The sequence below is a fragment of the Coccomyxa subellipsoidea genome (genome assembly GCF_000258705.1).
Source record: "Coccomyxa subellipsoidea C-169, whole genome shotgun sequence".
In the NCBI taxonomy this organism is placed as follows: domain Eukaryota; kingdom Viridiplantae; phylum Chlorophyta; class Trebouxiophyceae; family Coccomyxaceae; genus Coccomyxa; species Coccomyxa subellipsoidea.
Window position 1 is genome coordinate 1490327 of NW_005178035.1, and position 20886 is coordinate 1511212.

Below are 20886 nucleotides of genomic sequence, written 5' to 3' on the forward strand. Positions count from 1 at the left end.
AACATGGGCAGGTGTCATTGTCAGCGCAATGCTTGCATTGGCAAGGGTGCAGCTTTGGCAGCTCAACCTGTCTGATGCTCTACATTACGTTGTACTATGAATGCATGATCACGGTCATTGCTGCAGTCGGGCTTGGAAGCTATGAGGGGTTTGTCATCTTTGGGGAACATTGTAAACTGGTCGTTGGGATTGAAGCCATATGCATAGCCTGTGGCATTCAGGCTTGGTGCATGTGCGATTTGCAACTAGCACTGGCAGTGGGGTGCAACCGCTCCATTTAGCTGACAAAGAACACATGATGCATTTGTTGACCATTCAAATGTTTGCACCGTATGCTCAAATTAAATCACCGCTTGCGTTTATTACATATGTAGACTTGATCAAACGTTGAGAATGGTGCATGTGCGACCAAAGAGCTCAAAGGGCAGCTGCTGATCTGCAGGAAGCTGATCTCACAGGGGCCCAACCTTGGCCGAATACGATTGCTTTCCTTCTTGGCAAGATTGTAATATCAGAATCTACAGTGGCATTGTATTCACCTCAGAAGGATAAACCACACTCCTGGTATCCGTACAACATTGATAGGAATAGTACGTGTATTGCTTTGGTGGCTTGCATCCAGCACTGCACGGATTGAGGGAAGCGCCGGATTCTTGAGCTAGATGCTTAATTGATAGAGAGCATTAAGAAATAATAAAAACCAGTACCTGACCAAGATCCCACTCATGTGTGAGACAAACTGCTCTCCCTAATTACTTGTGCACCAGCCATGCTCCAGTTTCGCAGGCTTTATGAACCCCTATTTAGTAGGAGTGACCTATTAGAAATGAATGTGCGAGTACTAAGCAGCAGAGGATTTCACGGATGGGCGATCCAGCGCCAGGCTGCTCGTCAAGTACAGAGCTGCATCAATGGAGGCAGCCCGGTGAGAGCAGCTCTAAAGAGGCTGACAGCCATCCAACCAAAAATCGTGGCTAGATAAATACAACATCGGCATCATGCCATCATGCAGCACTTCTTGAGCTTCTGGACCTTCCACGTCCCTCACACACTAGCTTGTCCTTGCAGGCTGAGGCAAGCTTGCCGTATTCTCGGCCCTCAATCTCAGCACGTACAATCCAAGGAGCTAGCTGTAGCAGAATAGGAGGCTGCTGCCACAATGGGAGCCTTAGGAATAGAATGTGAGTTCTCTCGCTGGCTTCCTGAAACGTGCAGCCACCCTGTTTGCTGCCATATCTAATCTGTCATCCTGGGTGAGCCAATGTTGCCTGATGCGGGGTGCAGGAGCTTTGCTGCTGCACCTTGGTGTCACCCGCACCAAATCCCCCAGCAAGCTGTGGCTGCTGGGTTTCACAGCAGCTCCATGCTATCAGCACAGCCCGTCAGGAAGCCCAAGCCTGCCAGCAGCAAGGAGCAGGGCACAGGCGAAAGCGCCAGCACGTCTGGCTCAAAATCTAGTGAGGATGCACGGAAGGAGATGGCCAGAGCTAAAACTGGGGGACGCTACCAGCTGCCACCAACAATGATGGGTGCCAGCCAAGTGAAGCTGGCCCCCATTAGCCCCAACGTCATAGCAGAGCCCTACAAGTAAGCTCCCATGCCTTCGCCCAAGATTGTCTTGCACTACGTGCCTTGCATGTGCTGCATGCAAGCAGGTTCAAGGCATAAAAAAGAGCATGCATGCATCAAATTTATCTGCCAAAAAATGTCCATATGCAATGCACGCTGGCAAATCAGAAGGACACTCGAATGTACAGGCTGTCCTGATTGTTCAGACCTTCTCATTGTAGACCACCCAATTGTCGATAAGCTAGGAAACCCGCCCATCACCTCCGCATGTCTGCTCGTTACTCATGGCATATATTCAGATTTACTTGCCGCAATTGTCTTCCCTTTTTAATTTGCAAGAAAAAACTCTTTGACCGTTGGATATCTGTTCGCAGAGGGGAGCTGCCGCCGCTGCCGCTGGTGGCTTGGGTCACGCCGGCGGGGCTAAGGGAGCACTGGCGGCGCATGCTGGGGGGCGTCAAGGCGATGTACACGCTGGCGCGGTGCAAAAAATTCGTGCCGGGCTTCAGCCTGCCGGCCTTCAAGGCAGATGCGCTGCGGCTGTACGAGGAGGTCTGCCAGGCCATCGCTGCGGATGACAAGACCCTCCTTCGACAGGTGCGCGGCCGCCAGCCCATCAAATGGCTTCTCGATGGCATATTTTGCCTGGATCTGCTGTGCCAGGAACGGTATGGGTGGCATGCAGGCGCAGTTTTGTCAGACAAACTTGCTAGGACAGGATGCTTGATAGGAATAAGTGTTGTTGCAGCTCCTGCAGCTTCCAATTGAAGGCTGCTCGGCCGCAAGCAGCAGCAAACTTTAGTCATCTTGCCAGTCCACGCATCACAAGTTAAGCAGCAGGACAAGTATCCTATCGGCTGCATCTCAGTTGGCCTTCATAATCTCATCGCAAACCCACGAGCGATGAGGTATTCTGATCAGAGGATGACGCTGCTAAAGTGCAGGGTGAATCGTAATATCTTGGAATATTTGAATGTAAGCGGTGGGGTGTTCTGTTCAGAGGATGACGCCCTCGGCGTACGGGACGGTGAAGGCGCAGCTGAAAGCGCGGGAGGAGGGCGGCTGGAAGCGAGTCGCCTGGGCTCTGGCACGCCGGCCGCAGCTGCACGAGCTCGAGCTGGTGCATGCGCGCCTCATCGCCGCCAACCCCAAAGTGCGCTCCCTTTAAGTTTTGTTGCGTCCCTCCTGAAGTCCACCTCCTGCATGTTCCTTCATACTGCGCTGGAGCTCCTCCAATAACACCATATTGCGGAGGAGGAGTACAGTACATTGGTTTTCTTGAAGGGGAAATCTTGCGTGTAACACCATAGAGCATTATCCAAGAGGTTGCAGCGCAAAAGAAAGAGATTGCACAGTGTGATGCTGTGGTGCATCTCCCAGTCAATCTGGCGTGGCCTTTATGATGCATTTCATTTATTGTGCAAAACCGCATTTGCATCTATATGGAAAGATATTTTTCGGTGTAGTGGTTTACTGTATTATATACTGTGCCATGAGAATTGTAGAATCTGGTCAGCTGCCCTTGGTCCAGCGGGCCAGCTGTAATTACCAAAGACCATCATGAATGCTATGACTAATCATGCACGCAGGACGCGAGGAGCTCGTTTGCGCAGCTGACGGTGCGCGTGCGGGCAGCGGTGAAGTTTGCGGCGTACGATGGGAAGCGGCGGCTGGTGGCGGGGGATCCGGAGAGGGAGGTGCCTGTTCAGGACGTGTGGGTCCTCGAGCGCAGCTTCCGGGAGGAGCCCACCTCGCGCTGGCGCGTCGCAGGTGGGGTTCCCTCCCGCCTGACGGGGTTTATCTGCATCGGTACCCTTTCAGGGGGCATGCAGGCATGGCTGTCATTGGGAAACTGGTCGATCCCTCAAAACAAGAAGCCTGTCCTGGCAGCCGGCATGGCTGTCATTGACGATTCCTGGTGGTTGTTGAGCGGGGCTGGCGCCTCTGTGAATGTGAACATTGCGTCCCTGGGACTGCTTGCCTCACCAAGCAGATGCTCTTGTCTAATAGGTGCCTCTCTTCACGAGAAGATGCCCATGCTCAGCGTTCATGGTCAGCTTGTCTGTCGCTACCTCAAAAGTAATCTGTTGTAGAGTGACTGATGGTGTCCCTGCAGAAGCCTGAAAGAGGAAGGGACCTTGCAATGGCGGCATTGATGTGTCTGGCTGGTGTGCAGGTCGTCTGAGCCTGCCGCCTGCGCCGGTGCCGGCTGAGAAGTGGTGGAACCCCTTTGGCTGGGTCAGGCAGCTCAGGCCCCAGCCAGATGCCGGCAGGAGGGCCGCAGCAGCACAGTTACAGCCTTGACTGGCCTTTGAGGGTCATCCTTTAATGCATTCCAGCTCTGTTAAGATTGTTTTAGCACTCAGAACTGGAAGTGAAGTCGATAAGAAGCCAGCAGAACCATGCTGAAGCCGCCTGAAATGTCTCACCCTTCAGCTTGTGTCCGCAGTGCTCCAGTCTACATCCAGGCGGCTTCCCCATGTATCATTTATTCATTCTTTGCAACAGGACAGCACTAATGCGGCGTAGACCTGAGAGAAATAATTGCAGATATGGTTTTATCATGCCATGATAAATTATCAGTGCTCAATGATGGTGTCAGTCTGCATCTTCCCCAGGTGCTGTCTCTTCCGTGTGATAAAGTCTTATAAATTTTTTAGATCACACCTTTCACTCCTGCATTTACTTGAGTCAACGCTGTTGCTATTGCTGATGCAATCAGCGTCTGCATGTGCGAGCAAGGAATTTCCGTTAAAAAAAAGGGTGCAAGATGATAAGATTTACTGTCACGTTGCTGTTACAGATAGAGATAAACCGATTTCTGCACCAGTTCTGCTATCACAGGTTCTGCACATTGAATGCGGGTTATATATATGCATCTCCTGGCTAATCGTATGCACGTGTTTTTGCTGCACAGTATTCCAGCGCACAATTGTCTGGAGCTCACATCCCACTTCCTAGGATGTCGAAGCTTGCAAAAACTTGATCACAAGCAGTGATCTTGGAATGTCATCGCTGCTTCTCTGCTGCAAACAAGCCCCTCTGCAAAGAGCAACCTTGTAAGATTGCTGCTCATAGAAAGTATCACTCTGGCCCTGAACATTGGGTGTTCCTAATCTAAGAGCGAGGAACAAATGTTGCAACCGATGCGTCCTTCTTGATTTTTCTTAGATCGAGCTGGCAAAGCATTGATCTCAAAAATGCTGTGGGTCTCACATTTTGAATATCCAATCCCCAGCATGCTGCAGCATACAATAGAACCCTGCACACATGCATCCTAGAAGGGGCCACTCAGGTGCACCCAAAATGTTCCAATAGCAATGCACATCCTCTCATCCGCACATTTGTGTGGCATCAATCTTGCTTCCTAATACTAGCAACAGACAAAAGACACGTCACTGACAACCAGCGACAATGCTTGTGCTCAGATCTCTATATTCTTTCTTTCCTGGCAGCAGGCAGTCTCAACAGTCATTCATTGTAAGTTGCGCCCTTTGGGGACCCCAGAATTTCACCTTCGAAATTTCGACAGCGGGATTTGCTGATTGCAGCATCTAGCAGTACTTCTACGTCAATGCAAGCTTTTTCACCTTGGTCCTACACCACAGGTATAGGCATGCTCGCATATGCGCAGTCGCAAGCTGGATCAAAGATTCGTATATTCTAGCACTGAATACGGGGGGGTTCATGGGCCACTTTTGCTGACGGTCCTCTGAAGGAATCCGTTCTTCTTTCTGAAGATCGTCATCAATTGAGGGGCTGTACTTGGATGGGTGTCTATCTGAGTGGAGAATGTCCTTCATGGCCTCAGGGCAGTGGTAGATCAGAACAGCTGCAAGCTGAGCTATCAGCAGTGGCAGTTGGTTCAGGCTGCAATCAGGCCCCACCTGCAAGCAGGGATCACAAGTCTTGAGGGCAGGCACGTTTATTGTGTTACAAATTCATTCACCAAGGCTGCGGAGTGGTCTGGACATGTGACTTGATCACCAAGCAGGGTGACAGCTAGCTATGTTGGTTTCCCAGATGCAAGCAAAGGTCCAAGGTCATGGCTCACCTGCACGCAGGCTGGTGGTTTCACCAGGCCAGCTGGCCAACAAGGTGCTTGACTGCCCAGAAGCGCTTCTTCGGAGGTGGACTCAGGCTCTCTTTGCTCCAGAGTGTCTCATCAGCCTGAAACATCGCAAGGGTCAGTGTAACGCTAGAGACCGCGCGATGCATCCAGACCATTGACAGCAATAAGAAGCATTGAAAGAACCTGATGGCAAACAGATGTAATCGCCGGTGGCTTACGCGATAAGTAACCCGGAGTTCGTAATCCATCACGCACTTGTGAGCAAATTTGAGCGAAACTTGCATCTGCAAGTCACCACAAAGCCTGGGTGTGGACAAAAGGTACCCTACCCGCAATAATTGGAAGCTGCGTTTCACAGCGCGTCTGAGGTGGGCGGAATGCACTGTAAACGGCTGATGGTGGCTGCCTACGGTCGCGCTTTTAATTGCTTTGTTGCCTGGCGAGTGAATGCGCGTATTAAGGATGTCTTCCAAGACGCTTTCTTCCTTGGAGGCTTGATCGCTGCTGCTCGTCTCATAACATTGAAGGTCCGGCCGCACCCAATCAGAGAAGCTCGGCGCGGAGCGCACCACAATCTCCCCTTCGTTGCTCATTGTACAAGTGCTGAGACAGCTTGAGAGTTGAGACAAGGTTTGTAGGTCTGCCTTGACCTTCCAATGCTTCTCTTGTTATTGCAAGACGTCTGCTTCTTTGTCGGCTCCGATTGTAACGCTTTTGAAAGGAAGGCTAGCGAGGCTCCACGTGCGGGGTTTCGTCACTTTATGGCGGCAGCCAAGTGCGCATGTCATCGATCGCTCGTTGTCACCGAAATTTCTGAAAATCCTTTGGCATGCGACCGTAAAGTGTAATTCTGCTGGGAGAGTATTCACCATCAAAATCGCCAGCCGTCACTTTTTGCCAACTGCGCGCTGTTTTGTGGGTCCCTTTGAATGCAATTTTGGCGGGCAGATCCTGGGAAGCGCCATTTGGACATCTGATCTTGAAGATCCACTCTTAATTAAACCCTCGCGGAGCAATCTGCTAAATGACAAATGGCTGCAGACATCCGTGAATCCGCCAGCACACGGACAGCTTGGCATTCTTCCACTTGCTGTGTAGGTCAAAGTTGCCCAATGCAACACGGAGTATGCATCCAATGCATGCCTAGCGCTAGCTAGCTACAGCGGCTCCTCTGGATCCCACAAACAATGCAAACATTAGATTCACAAGGCCCACAGGTGTGGACCGCCGTATACATACATGGTATGCAGAAAGTCCCTGATCGGTGCCCCATGCATGCATGCACATTATTTGACGTTGTGGTACGGCTCAAGCGCTTGAGCCTTGCTAGCACACGTCCACGGCATCCAATCCTCATATCTACTCTGGCCATGGTCTAGAAAGGCGCACAGGTATGCTAGTTGTCACCTCGGGTATCTTGTGCTCTTACAGTGCCGCAGGAACAACATGTACTGAAGCTGCCATGCCTGGGCCTGCATCACTTTGGCTCTGGTCCAGTACAATCGCCTTTCTAGCCATTGGGTCACAAACACATTTGGACAATTTAATGACAAACCTGCAGAGCTATTGCTGCACAAGCAATGCCACTGGTGCAAATCAAGGGCATCATTGTTCACAATTGTGAGCATGGGCAGTTCAATCGATTGAATCAAGTGCTGCCTGATTGCGTGCTGTCAAAATGGTCAATGGACCTGACTCGCCTCTTGCACTGTGCTTATTATACCATTAAATATTCTGCAGAACATTTCTGAGCTCCCTACACATTCTGAGCAGCTAAAGCCGTGGTGCCAGACTTTCTCCTGCGCCAATTTTATATTTTCACTGGTGCACCTCTGCTGAATTGACTCTTCTGGGTGCGGTACTACCTGGTTAGTAACTGCCTCACAACCACAGTGTAGGCGGCACCGGGGTACGTGACTCAGTAACGGTTCATCTGCTGCGGGGCGCCCTGAGGGGGATAACCCGGCTGCTGGGGGTAGTAACCCTGCTGTGGCGGCTGCTGCTGAGGCGGATAGCCGCCCTGCTGGGGGTAGCCCTGTGGGTAGCCCTGCTGAGGGTTGTAGCCCTGCATAGATAAGAACCAAACCTCAACATAGAGCGCTAAGATCAGTATCATGGCATCGGTATGCTGTCATCAGCATGGGCGGTATACCACCTCCAATGATGTATCCAGCCATGCTAAGCACCGCGATTTTCCATGCCCGACTATGGCGCACACATCGCACTGTTCAACGCCATGAAGAATGAGCAGCGCTCCTCCAACCCAACACACGAAATGTCTACCCTGACCAATTGTGTGTCCCATGTGACCTATTTGTCACCTGTTTGCAGATCCACTGGCAGGTGAGGGGACATTAAAAATTGACACATGAGAGGGCTGCGCACCTGCTGCGGGTAGCCGCCCTGAGGGGGGCTGGTGCCGGGGGGCCCGGCGTACGCGCTCGGCATCATCTGCACGCCCGGCGCCTGAAGCGGGTTGGGCGGTGGCGGCCCCTGCTGCTGGTCGCGCTCGTCCAGCTGCTCCTTGTGCTGTGCCTGCATGCATGCGCACACCCTGCGCGCACATGCCGTCAGCCATAACAAATCTCCACCACACCGCTCCACTGCTGTCCTGACATGCTGTAGCCCAAATGTCCTTTCAGCTGTTGTGCAAGCATGAAGCAGAATTGCCATTCTTTTCACAGATTTTGCCTCCACTGATAGTGTCCTGTGGCCTTGAGGCTCATTTGCTGCTTGCACAAGGTAAGTAAATGAAGGGGGAGGTCAGAGCAAGGGGGGTCCGGATGGGGTAGGGACGCACGTGCACCAGGCGACCTGGGCGATGTTGTCGGTGCAGTGGGCCAGCTCGCCGACCTCATTGTTGCCAGACAGGCAGGCTGCGATGTTGCAGAGGCAGGCCACGTACTGCATTGCTATCATGCAGCCTGGTTGCAGACGCAAATGGCCCGGTTAGCAGCAGTCAACAGGTGCAGGCTTCAAGAGCAAAATGCTTCACAGCTGCTTCAAAGTCATAGAAGGTGACTTGCTGGTCAGAGGATTCCCTTGCTGCACGTGATAAGGATGTCAGGGAATTAGGAGTTTTCACCCATTCTCCTGAAAGCTGGTAGCATAGGAGCTTACCGATGAGGCAGTTGTCGCACTGGGTGTTCTGAATGCGCATCTCATCCTGCACAGGCCAGCTCGGCATCACCATCCGACAAAGGAAGCCAGAAAACACTGTGAGGAGTAATGGCAGATTTGGTCACAGAAGGATCAAGCCACTTTCTTGCAGACCAAGAGCGCGGACCTGGATCATCCATCTGGTTGACGCGACAGATTGCGTGAAGCAGAAGCAGACCTGTCAAGGCATGCACACCATCTCATTACGTGGCCAAATTTCACTACATGCGCAAGCTCAATACCACCATGACTCAATCTAAGACACTTCAGATTTGCAAAATGCCCCTCACCTCTGCTGCCAAGCAGACCTCTGGACATTGTTGCTCCTTCATCCTGCCACTGCAGGGGCACTGACCCGCACAGCATACATCTGCAGGAAATACATACGGGCATTAGCCACACACAGGGCGTGAAGTTCAGGATGCATGCAGCTCAAAATACTGGCAATGCCCAAGTATTACAAGTGCAAGTGCAAATCCTGCATGCCAATGGGGGGATAGCTGCGCACATCGGCTCATGTCGTTGTACAGAGCTTGTTTGCGCAGCAGGTAAGAAGCACACTGTGGGCTGTAAGACGAAAAAGACTTTAATAAGATGAGATACTTGCAACAAGTGGTAATTTAAGAGCGCATGCAGCCGGCAATGATGTTCATGCAGGGCAGTCAATGCGAAGCTTATGATCTTCCAATCATTTTCCTCTAAACAAATTCTTCCTGGGAACGTACCAGCAGCCTCCAAAAAGACACCCTGGGAAAAAACACCATAAATATGGTCATTGTCTGCCTAAATCAGGTTAGTTTTGCATTGAAAGCATTCAGATTTGGGCTCAATGGGCACGTTGTTGTGCACCGAAACGCTTCTAATAGGTTGATGCATCTGACGAGTAGGAATCCAGCAAGGATCATGGATGTTTAAACAGAATGAAATTTGTGTCTTACAGAGAGGATTGGCGCATGTAGCGCCCATGAGGTCCGTTTTCCATGTGTTGTTGTACGTGGTCTTTCGGACTTCATAAGCCTGCAATTTCTGCTGTTGAAATTGCGTCGGCTGCATGCTGGCTTGTCTCTCAGCAATAGATGAAATGAACAATATTGCGGGTTTTCTGATTTCTTTTCATTTTGGGGTCTGTAGGGTGGAGGTCAAAGATGAAGAAATTTCAAGTTTACTTACAGATACGCGCTGGCTCGGCTCACCTGGAACAAGACGATTCAGCGTTAGAACCGTTCCTTTCCTTTCTTTCAAGATCGATTGAATTTTAAACACAAATCATCGCATTCGCATTTCATTCTTTGATCTGTGTCAGATGTGTTGTGCTTTGAACTGTCTTGCTGGGTCCGAATTTCGCTGATGTCCGAAGCTATGCTGGGTTAAGGTACTTACATTTCGCAGAATATACACTGTACCACCAATTTCAGTATTGCTAGTTCTGTACTTTCTCATTGGGCACTATCCCTTCCCATCCCAGGTGGTGATACCCAGGAAGGCATTTACAGTACCAGTCAGATCACTGAGCTGTAACGAGCAGCGGGGGGCGGTATACCCACTTCAGTAAATCTGCAGAGGATGACGGAAGTCATCAAACACCTCTTTACTGCAGAAAACACGAAGCTGGTGGTTCTATCAATACTAGCTCTGGTGCTCGTTCCACTGTTGTCCTGGATCCTCGTCTTCAGAGGAAAGAAGAGGCAGCCGTTTCTCAATCCAGACGTTTGGCAAGAGCTACCGCTGGCTGAGAAAGAGGTCATAACCCACAACACAAGACGCTTCAGGTGCGACTATGGAGTCAACGACTACAGCATTGTTTCTTACCAAGTGAAGGTGCTTTTCTTCTCTTGTCAATCGTAACGTGGGCTCTCTTGCCGGTCAGGTTTGCGTTGCCTTACAAAGATCAACCAATCGGCCTGCCAATTGGTCAGCATATCTCCCTCAAGGCTCTCAAGCCAGCTGCAGATGGAACAGAGATCTTCAAGCCCTACACACCAGTATCAGACGATGACCTGCTGGGCTATGTGGACTTTGTCATCAAGGTGATGCACAACTCGTCATCCTCTTGCGCTACAATAATTGCATGCCCAAACCATACAAGCACTTGGCAAGTGCAGTGCTAAATCTTCATGCATCGGTGTAGGTCTATGAACAGGGGCGCATGACAAAGCACATGGACGAGTTGGCGATAGGGGACAAGCTGCTCTTCAAGGGGCCAAAGGGACGTTTCAAGTACTCCTGCAATGCCAAGCGGTCTCTTGGTATGCCTCACCGCTTATTGCAAGGGGTTTGTAGCTCATTGTGTAGCTCATCTACATTGTACATTGGTCATCCTTGCAACCTTTGAGATGTATTGCTCCAGTGTTAGGCAGGACAAGCACCATCTTGATAAAATTTCTGTTGCAGGAATGATAGCTGGCGGTACTGGCATAACACCCATGTATCAGGTGGCGACACAGCTGCTGAAAGACCACCAGGACCATACAAAGGTGTATGATCGTATTCTGCACATTAGATCTCGGCATACAGATTTTTTTCCCAAGCCTGTGTTGATGTTGTGTAGCACACTGCGCTCAGAACAACAATGTGTGCTCTGCGGCAGATGAGCCTCATCTTTGGCAACGTGTCACATGACGACATCCTGATCAAGGAGGAGCTTGAAGCACTTGCAGCTGCGCACCCTACCCGCTTCAAGGTGTGCCGTCAGAACAGCATAAAATCTTGTTATATATTATAGATTCTGGAGCATGGCCATGAAATGACTGGACGTGTGAAAATGCCCCTGCAGGAATGTTTAGAATCCGAATCCAGAATTGAAATTCGGATGGATCTTTGTTTCTGTGCAGGTGTACCACGTGCTCAACCAGGCGCCACCAGGGTGGACTCAGGGTGTGGGCTTCATCACAGCGGACATAATTAAGCAGCACATAGATCCCCCTGCAGAGGATGTCATGGTGCTGCGCTGCGGTCCAGGGCCCATGAATGTGGCTGTGAAGAAAGCGCTGGACGGGCTTGGCTACACCAGGGAAATGCAGTTTGAATTCTGACTTGAAATCTGAGTTTTAAATTTGCTGGGAGGCCCCTCGGCTGCGGGCTCCAGACTCTGCAGGAACTGATAGTTGAGCAGGCATTGAAATTGTTTTCAGGAGCAAAGTTGACAGGAACTGGAAATTGAGTGCTGGCATAGTTCATCAGGCATAGAACGTGGCGCATGTCATTTCCAGCAAGGTCCATGGAAGTCTTCACTGAGGTGTGAGACAGCATAAGTGTGTTTGAGCGCTCTGCAGGGCTCTGCTGGATGAAGACTGCAGAGGATGTGCAGCAAGATTTGGCAACAATGCTCCTCTGCAGTAGTTCCTAACATTATAACGCTGGCACGCGTGCATGCTCGTGCATGCATGTGCGGACGCTCTGTATTCCTTTACAGGAGCCAACCATCACGGCGTGTTCAACACCGGCAGTTGTGAGAGTGCCTTCTGACTCAAGGTCCCGATTAGCCTGGAAGACCCATTTCCCAATGTAGGGTGCTGCAGCTGCAGCCTGCTATAGCTAGCGGCTAGCTAGCAGCGGCTGGGCGCCCATGGGCCACGGCCACCGGCGGGCCATGCATGTGATTAACTTTGTGAGATGGCTGGATGCACAAACGCCTCAAATTTTGGTCGATCAAATACTTCTTTAAACATGCACTGGATTAATACGTTTCTTTTTGAAATTCTGAAGGAAATGTTTACCTTGCCTGCAGCCATGCAAAACCCCTAAACCCCACGCACAACGAGGGAAGGATATATCGGGAGACCGACTACAAATGGCATCGTAGCAGCTGTTGGTCAAACCAGAAGCTTCATTGTCCCAGAAATCCCCTGCACCGCCGTAGGTATTCACACCTTTAGATTATCATATATTTTAGTGGCGTACTAGGGAAGCATCAACGCGTTTCAAGTGTAGCATAGCTCTCACAGCCAGTTTGGTGCATCCTTGGACTCGATTTGCAATGCTCAACATCCCGGTAACCTGACATTGACCCGCTTTAGAGAGTTGGTTGTAGTCATACATAATAGCAGTGGCAGAGCCACCAGCTGAGGCTTCTCCCCTGCACAAGAAAGTGTGTGACTTATAAGAGGTAATAAGTGATGGCCCCAAGTGTTGGACGGCGTCTGTCAGACGCCAAGCAAAAGTTGAAGGGCCGTCAGCCTCTGCGATTTCAGTTGGAGCTAGTACCCTATTTCGCAGGTGCTCCACAGTTCATCCCATACTCCTGAGTCATAAAGCAAGACCTGCCATCACCTGGCTCCTTACTTCATCAATGTGGTCCCAGAGTCATTGAAATTGCTTGACAAAGTTTGAGAACAAGTATTTTTCTCTAATATCCGGACAAGGATGTGTTTAGCTCACTCATTTCCTGCTGTGCAGAGGGTGTGCCTTCTCACATCAAGAAGGCATCCTTCCTCTGGCAGAGGGGACCGAAGCTGCAGTACACGGATCTTGCGGAGAGAACAACAGATGGCTACGTCAACTGGGATCAGAGCCTCAAGCAGGTACTCCTGATCTCCCTTGTATCATGTTGCACCGACCAAACAGACGTCTCAGTAAAATGTGCAGGCGACTCAGTGAAAGGGATACCATTTCAGTTGATGACCCAGCTGCTATGCTTGGCAGAGTCATCGGTTCTGCACCACTTTGTTTGCATGCAGTTTTGGGCCAGAACTGTATTTAGGGTTGCCAAATTTCTGACGGAATGCAGATACATGAGAAGTTTGTGATATGAAGATGGGCAGTGACAGGCTGTCCATGCCTACAAGACCAATGACCCTCAGGCTACTCCCAACAGGTCTCTAAAATGTAATAATAATAGTAACAATATGATGTGCTGCAGACGTCCACCATGTACCGGGATGGCAACACTTTTGCGCAGAAGGAGTATAGCTTCAAGCTGCAGGGTGTGAAGGGGAAGGGCGCTGACGAGAAGCCCATCACCTTTGCCAAGACCGACATCGACCTTGCCGCCTACTGCTCCTGCGAAGCCTCTGGCACCCGTGAACTCATCGTGGAGCTCAGGTGCAGCATTAGCATCTTGCATGACCCCATTTACAGGGGAAATGTGCCATGACTTTTCATAATTCTCTGGCAGATGAGATAAGCAGATGACCTCTGGGTGGGGTTACCTGTCACAGCATGCATAGCAGGTATAGGCAGAAGGCCAATTTGATGCTATCCTAGCTCCAGGGACAGAACTTACTACCTGGATGAAAATATCTGCTCTCTCCACCTGCAGCTGTGCAGCAGCAGCATGTGCACAGCTCAATTCTTTCTGTGTGTGCCGGGCTTGCTAGGCCCAGCGGGAGGCTGCATGTGGGTGTGGTGGCCACCTGGCTCAAGAACAGCGCCCCGGAGCTGGACTCGCTCACAGACCTGAGCTATCTCTCCCTCGGCCCCTCTGCCCCCTCCTCCACAGTCATGGGAGACCAGGTTATCAGCGCATATCCTCCATCACCAGTATGCACGCTGTGCTGTCAGTGCTAGACTGCACAAGAGCAGCATGTGACACAGGATTGGCTTGGCGCAACTTTGCCTGAAGCTATGGGGCATGATAAAGTCTGCGGGACTTGCGAAAACCAATTGATTTGTCCTGCTGCAGGATCTCACTGGCTTTGATGACAACCCCCAGCTGAAGGCGCTTGCTGGCTCTCCTCAGAAGAAGAGGGTTGCATTCACCCAGTCCCTGAGCATGCCCACCCCCAGGCGCAGCGCAGCAGCAGGGCCGAGCACAGCTGACAGGGGACTGCGTAGCTCCATATCCTTTGCTCCTGGCCATGAAGGCAACACAGTCATTGGGACCCCTGCTCTTCAGCGAACATCAATGCCATTGTTGCAGGCACAAATCAATGCCATGCCCATTGCCTCAGCTGCCTTTTTAAATCGCGTCGCTTGTTTGCCCACAGAGATTGAGTCACACCTGATTACTTGTTGCATAGCAGCAGCGTCATTTTGTGGTGAGGTTCTTGAGAAATAAGTGTATGCAGGTTGACACGCCCAAGAGCTTTGCAGGCTTCCAGACGATACCATTGGAGGAGGTGAGCATTTGTACAGATCCTGCATCAAGATATATCCGGCAGAACTGCGTATAGTAGTGATTGGACAGCACTGACCCTTTTTCTGCACTGAAGCTTCTTCTGCTGAGCCGCTGCTGTCAGTATTCAAAGGGGTTGTTGATGTTTTGCAGAATGAGCTGATCACCCCAACCATCCCAAGGAAGACCAGGGGGGATCTGCGAGGCAACCTCCACCGCAAGTCCAAGAGCGAGCCTTTCACTCCAGATGCTCTTGCCATGTCCATCCCAGAAGAGGACCCCTGCTCCCTAACCACCACCGAGCGCCGCAGCGCCGACCTTGAAGAGGTGCCATAATATGACTCATCTCTGACTGTCTTCAGATGACGCAACTCCCATTGAGATTGCCATGCTGCCAGCTGGACATGAGACCTCACATGACCTCTCTTGATGTGCATGTGCAAGCTGAGCGTAGTAGTCTCCTTTGGATCACCTTCTTTTGATGACTTTACATCCATTCACGACCAGATGCCAGCTGGACACGAGATGAACTCCTTTTGTAGCCATCTCAGGACTGTAGTCTCAAAAACTGTGGAATGATTATGCTTGCATTGGTGGCTTCTGGCCAGGCAATGGAACAGAGCCATGCGGCAGTGCAATAACGGGCGTTTTGTGCTGATAAGCTGTGGGTCGTATTGCATGTTCAGGCGTATGGCACACTGCTGTCCTCGGAGAGCGAGGACGATGCCGGCCCTGTGGCATCTGTTCGGCGGTGGTGGACTGGCAAGAAGCCCAAGAGGTGCGCACGCTCTGCTGCACCAAGGAAACCAGATCCCAACTGCATGCATCTGCTTTGCATGATAGTGTTAGACACAGCTGCTCTGCGCTTGGCAACTCATGCTGTGGAGCAACGAGACCAGGAACGACATCGAATTTGTTCGTATGTTGTCTTTCCTGGGCTGAGTTCTCCACAGTATTGCTTGTGAAGGGCAGCGCTGTGGGTCAGGGAACGTATTTATTCTGTGCGTGCATGTATGCAGGCCGCAGTCGGCGCTGCATTCACCGACTGCCGAGGACGCCAGAGCTGCCGCCATGTCTGTTGAGTTGGATGCCATAGCCAGGTGGGCAGCTATTACACCTCCTTTCAAAGACCAGCATGCCGACGCAGACCTCACTGCACACTTCACACATTCCCCGCCTGTGCATGGCTATGTAGACACATTTTGTCTGTCTTGAACGCCATTGCAGCAGAAGTCTTTAGGTTCAAGCTGTTAATTTCATGGATCTAGTTTGGAAGTGAAGGAAGCATTTAGGTGTAGCACCTCCTGGCTGCTTGTGGCGCACCCTTATTCCCCACTGTGATGCACATCAAACGCATGCTGTTGGCATTTCATCTCCTTGGCACAGCACACGTGTTCAAGTGATGAACATTTGCGTTTTGACAGGGAGCCTGATGCGGAGGCGCTGAGGGCGCGCTGCAAGGTGCTGGTGGAGGAGAGGTACGCCGCGCAACGGCAGTGCACCCAGCTGCAGCACAAGGTCCTGCACATGGACCGCGATGTGGAAGCGCTCGGTGCGAATGCCACCCCTTCCCTTTGCAGAATAATCTCACTTGATTTTTACTGATCGAACATAACGTTGCGAGCAAAGGTTCTGTTCAGAAGAGCATATCTGGCGGCAGCGGCGAATGGCAAGATGATCTGGTAATGTGGGGTAAAGTGTGGATTCTGTCAAGGAGATCTCAATGTGCCGGGTGTTGTGCGCCAATATTGGGGCGGTCCCTTGTGCATGCAGAGGGAGCAAATTGAGGCAAGATGACAGCAACCTGCTCAGCAAGTGCATGTACTCAGCACCTTGAGAAGACATGCGCAAATGATGTCCCTGAAAAGTATTGTGGCAACGCATTTGGGTGTTATGGTAGCGTAAACCAAGCCTGAGGCGTTCCCTGGTGCGTGCAGAGCTGGCGAAGAGGGGCATGCAGGAGCGGCTGGCGGTGTCGGAGGACCGGCTGATGCGTCTGACGCGCGAAGACACCATGACCTCGCTCGTCCAGGCCAAGCTGCACCTCGCGCAGACCGACTACGCCAACCTGGAACTACAGGCACGCACTTTCACACCTCCTTGATTGCTTTCTCTTCTCAGCTGTCCTCGTTCAGGCTCTCTATCACGCTCTTGTGCCCTTTGAAGGAGGTCTGGTAGCTTCACAAGAGCCCCAAAAATGCCCAGGGAAGTGGCAGCTTCGAGGACGGTTGCCGGTGGTATGTTTTCCGTGAGTTGCCAATTTGGCCCTGTCTGCATATTTCCCAAGTCACAGGAACTCGGAGTGTGGATCTGTGTTAAGATGAAGAGACGAAGCAGACATCCCGAAAATAATGCTAAATACTCTCTTACAAATAAAGAGCCGCAACCCCTGATGTCATGGCTGGTGTATGTGTCATGCAGGGCCAGCTGCATCAGACCTTCATCCAGAATGATACAATATAGAAACCATTACATGGGATGCCCAAGTATCTGGAATACAGGGCCAATAAAATCAAATCTTAGAATTCTTACAAACAAACGAGAAAACGGATCGTTTTCCTTCTTTGACGGTCTTCACTGCATGTACCGCAGGGCCAGCTGAACCAGGAGCGAATGCGCGTGCAGACGCTGCGATCGCGGCTGACGCACATGGAGAATCAGTACCACGCAACGCTCGACCGCATCTCCGACTCAACCCTCATCCCCGCGCACCGCACATTCACCGAATCAGACGGCGCAGACGACCCCGTCACCATGTCCTGCCTGCCCTTCGGGGGCGGCGGCGGTGGCCGGCCGAAGCAGCTGCCGGCACCTGCCGCCTCGCGCGCTGTGCCCGCTGCGCCCAGCCCCAGCTTCCCTCACAGCGGCCCCTCCTCCCCGAGTGTATCCTCCAGTGCTGGAGGGGTGACGGAGGGTGCCGGGATGGCAGATGTGGCAGTGTATGGAGGGGTGGGCGAGCAGCGTGAGATGGCAGTGCTGCCTGTGTCCACGGCAGTGTCCGTGGGGTGACAGGGGGAAGATGACAGGGGATCCAGTTTAGAGTTTCCTGAAGATGATGCATGGGGGGCAATTGGCGTGCGTGGGAAGGGGAGGGATAAGGGATGCATACAATTTTGTGTACAAGAATGGCGGCGGTGCTATCGATGGGGTCACAAGTACAGCAGTGGCCACAAGAAGGTGCAATCTCATGCGTGCATGTACATATATAGCGTGACAGGGGTGACTGTTAAACATGCATGGTCACTGAACCATTGGTCAGCATTGGTACAAAATGTCAGTTCAGATGACATGACATCATCCTGTCCTGCCTGCTGAAAGTGAAAAATCACAGATGATAGCAAGACTGAGAAGCCTGCATTCGTGTAATGTTTTGTGTGCCTGTATGTGATCACAAATTTTTGCGGGTCATCCAACTCGGCACGTTATGACATTGTTTCAAAGCAAAGAATTCGTCATATTACTCTAGCCAACTTAACATAGAGTGTGCAAGGCTGCCAACAGCACTACAAATCAGGACAGAGCATAAATCAATCAGCAGAAGCAATAAATAAAGGCAACACTACAAAAGACCTTAGAAAATTTCCAGGGTGACACTGTTATCATACTCACAACGCTGACATTGCTTTCGGACGTTTGTACCAGCTTCAAAATTTAAACATGATTTGCCATCTATAAATACATCATGATACATGCTCAGAAAATGCGGCACACCTTCTGCCTCAAGATGCAGCGCCGGAAAAGCCATTGATATGCATAATAAACTTTTAAATTATAAGTACCCATACTCTTCTCAATAATGTTGAACTCATCATCAGCTGTACACAAGCTGCCTAATGCTGTCCTGCTCCCACCTCTGCAGAGGAATGCCGCCTGCACAGCAGCACTTATATGAATGACAAGAAAATCTCAAGCAGAACTTGAAAGTGTGCAAACCGCCACAATGAAAACAATGTGAATGTCCTGTTCTGATATGCAGCAGAATTATGCATGACAAAGAGGGGCTCACCAACATTGAAGTCGCAGTGACAGACTTTGGGGCGATCCTGCTCGAGCACCACTGACAAGGTTGCTGACAGAGACAAGACTGCGCCCCCGTGCTGCGCATGCAAGCCCAGGTGTTTCTCCAGCCCAATCAGCTCCCTTCGCTTGACAGCTGTCTTCCTGCACAAGGTACACAGGAACCTACTCAGTCCTCTGTAGGGTCATCCTGTTCAAGTCACGGCATTTTGTGTGCACAGAATCCTCCATAGTGAATTGCTACTTGCAAGAAAGAGTGTAGGTGGAAGGACGGCGATTCAAAACACTTTATTTATCTTTGATGTGTCGCAGTCCGGTTAGAGATTGAAACTTAATTGAGGAATCTTCAAGACAAGCAGTTTGGAGACAGGCAAACAGAGGGCAGAAGTGCACCTCATGTCCAGATATTCCAGCTCGCTCAGCGCCTTCAAGTTCTCAAGGCATGCTGGGGTGACTTGTGTGCCTTGCAGCACCAGCGTGACCAGCTTCAGCTGCGGCCAACTGCTCTGCGGCCCTTCCAAAGGCCTCTTGCCTGCACATTCCACATACCATATGACCTGCACGCTGCCACAATTCCGCATTTTAGGTCCCATTCTCAGGTCTCAAACTTCCACCGTTGCTAGAGTGACAATCGACAGATCACAGAGTAATGCTCTTGCTGAAAGGTGCCTCTCTTGATAGGACAGGTGAGCAAGAAAAAGGGCGCTGCTTGCCTGATTCATTGTGCCAGGAGGCGAGGCGGCGACTGTATGTGAGGGCCTCAATCAGGCCATCGCCCAGGGATGTTCTGGCCAGGTCCAAGTGCTGCAGGGAGGTGAGGCTCGCCAAGACAGGCCCCACATTGTTGTTGTCTGTGAGCTGGCGCATGCCTTGCAGGCTGAGCCAGCGGAGCGATGGCAGCCCCACCAGAGAATGCAACGCCAGTGGATGCAGGTGGTCGCCATACAGGGACAGGCATGTCAGCTTGCTAAAGCCTGCACCATGCCAATTGAGGCATCAAGAAAGGTGGCTGGTGACCTGTTTCACGGGTTGCACTGGAGTAGCATGGAGAGCCTGATGTATCCGTCCTCCAGGCAGATAGCTCATTCGGACAAGGACTTCGAGGCACCGTCCTGGGCTCCGTGCCATTTATGTTCCTGGCACTGCACTGCACTGCACTGCACTGCACTGCACTGCACTGCACTGCACTGCACTGCACTGCACTGCACTGCACTGCACTGGGCTGAAGTGTGCATCAACCCCACTGTCATCTGTGTGGAAAGCAAACGTACTTTGCCAATTAGCCACGAAGAGCAGGACCTGCCGAGCATCCATGATGTGGGAAAGCACACCTCGGAACCAGTGCAAGTCGGTGGCGCATGTGGACACCTCAAGATGCTCAATCGTGCCCCTGAGGAGCTGCAGAGCATCCAGATAGGCGTGCTGGACCCGGTGATTCAGGCGCAGGACCTTGATAGACCAAAAGTATGAGAATTTGGATAGCACCTGCCGGTCCCAACACTGCAAGGTGCGTCTCCTCCAATTGTGCAGCCTGCACGCAAACGCTAGCATTCAAAGTGCACAGGTAAATATTTGGTAGCAACTGATGCGACCAGGATCAGCATGAGGCAGAGCTTTCTGTGCCCTGGGCAATATACTCACCCCTCATATAATCGCCACACTTTGAGAGCAATCTCTGGCTCTGGAAGTTGGGCCACTGCAAGCACAGGAAGGCTTATAACGATATTTTATTGGCTTTGCGGGGACGGTACTAGTCTAGACAAGGGTGGTGCAGGGAGCCAGCCAGACAAAAAGGTTGCTTCAACTTAAAAAAAATATTTGCCATGAATTCTCAGCGTGGCATGAGTCCTAAGAGGTTTCAGGAAATGAAAAGGAGCTGGTTGCGAAGCTGGCATGGCATGGGTGTTGGCATGCTCAGTAGAGGGCTACTGATTACACTCTTCAAGTTTAATGATCTCTGTGATTTCTAAAGCGACATAAAAGCGCACCATCAATAATTCTGTGGTCAAACCCAAGC

General features: G+C 51.3%; 6 protein-coding genes across 6 annotated transcripts; 4 read left to right on the plus strand and 2 right to left on the minus strand.

Annotated features, from left to right (window-relative positions):
• Positions 1-1477: 1477 nt before the first annotated feature.
• Positions 1478-3873, plus strand: COCSUDRAFT_47558 (hypothetical protein; the record flags this gene model as incomplete). The annotated part of the gene is made up of 5 exons (XM_005647726.1): positions 1478-1587; positions 1944-2166; positions 2570-2722; positions 3159-3339; positions 3746-3873. 5 exons carry the CDS (start codon positions 1478-1480, stop codon positions 3871-3873), a joined length of 795 nt encoding a protein of 264 aa, XP_005647783.1.
• A 4213-nt stretch (positions 3874-8086) lies between these two features.
• On the minus strand, positions 8087-9381 carry COCSUDRAFT_6636 (hypothetical protein; the record flags this gene model as incomplete). The annotated part of the gene is made up of 6 exons (XM_005647727.1): positions 8087-8195; positions 8442-8565; positions 8762-8807; positions 8928-8978; positions 9091-9170; positions 9309-9381. Coding segments are annotated over 6 exons (483 nt in total), but the record flags the coding sequence as incomplete, so codon positions are not given.
• A 982-nt stretch (positions 9382-10363) lies between these two features.
• COCSUDRAFT_42152 (ferredoxin reductase-like protein) lies at positions 10364-11832 on the plus strand (the record flags this gene model as incomplete). Its single annotated transcript, XM_005647728.1, has 6 exons — positions 10364-10569; positions 10668-10827; positions 10929-11046; positions 11192-11274; positions 11388-11480; positions 11632-11832. The coding sequence occupies 6 exons, from the start codon at positions 10364-10366 to the stop codon at positions 11830-11832; spliced, it is 861 nt and encodes a 286-aa protein (XP_005647785.1).
• Positions 11833-12915: 1083 nt separating this feature from the next.
• COCSUDRAFT_42153 (hypothetical protein) lies at positions 12916-16956 on the plus strand (the record flags this gene model as incomplete). Its single annotated transcript, XM_005647729.1, has 11 exons — positions 12916-13015; positions 13196-13320; positions 13659-13840; positions 14116-14251; positions 14421-14486; positions 14806-14856; positions 15006-15179; positions 15539-15630; positions 15872-15952; positions 16277-16404; positions 16790-16956. 11 exons carry the CDS (start codon positions 12916-12918, stop codon positions 16954-16956), a joined length of 1302 nt encoding a protein of 433 aa, XP_005647786.1.
• A 293-nt stretch (positions 16957-17249) lies between these two features.
• Positions 17250-17861, plus strand: COCSUDRAFT_63599 (hypothetical protein; the record flags this gene model as incomplete). The annotated part of the gene is made up of 2 exons (XM_005647730.1): positions 17250-17258; positions 17445-17861. 2 exons carry the CDS (start codon positions 17250-17252, stop codon positions 17859-17861), a joined length of 426 nt encoding a protein of 141 aa, XP_005647787.1.
• A 455-nt stretch (positions 17862-18316) lies between these two features.
• On the minus strand, positions 18317-20183 carry COCSUDRAFT_66236 (hypothetical protein; the record flags this gene model as incomplete). Its single annotated transcript, XM_005647731.1, has 5 exons — positions 18317-18722; positions 18859-19013; positions 19263-19401; positions 19583-19843; positions 20141-20183. 5 exons carry the CDS (start codon positions 20181-20183, stop codon positions 18664-18666), a joined length of 657 nt encoding a protein of 218 aa, XP_005647788.1. The 3' UTR covers positions 18317-18663.
• Positions 20184-20886: the final 703 nt, after the last annotated feature.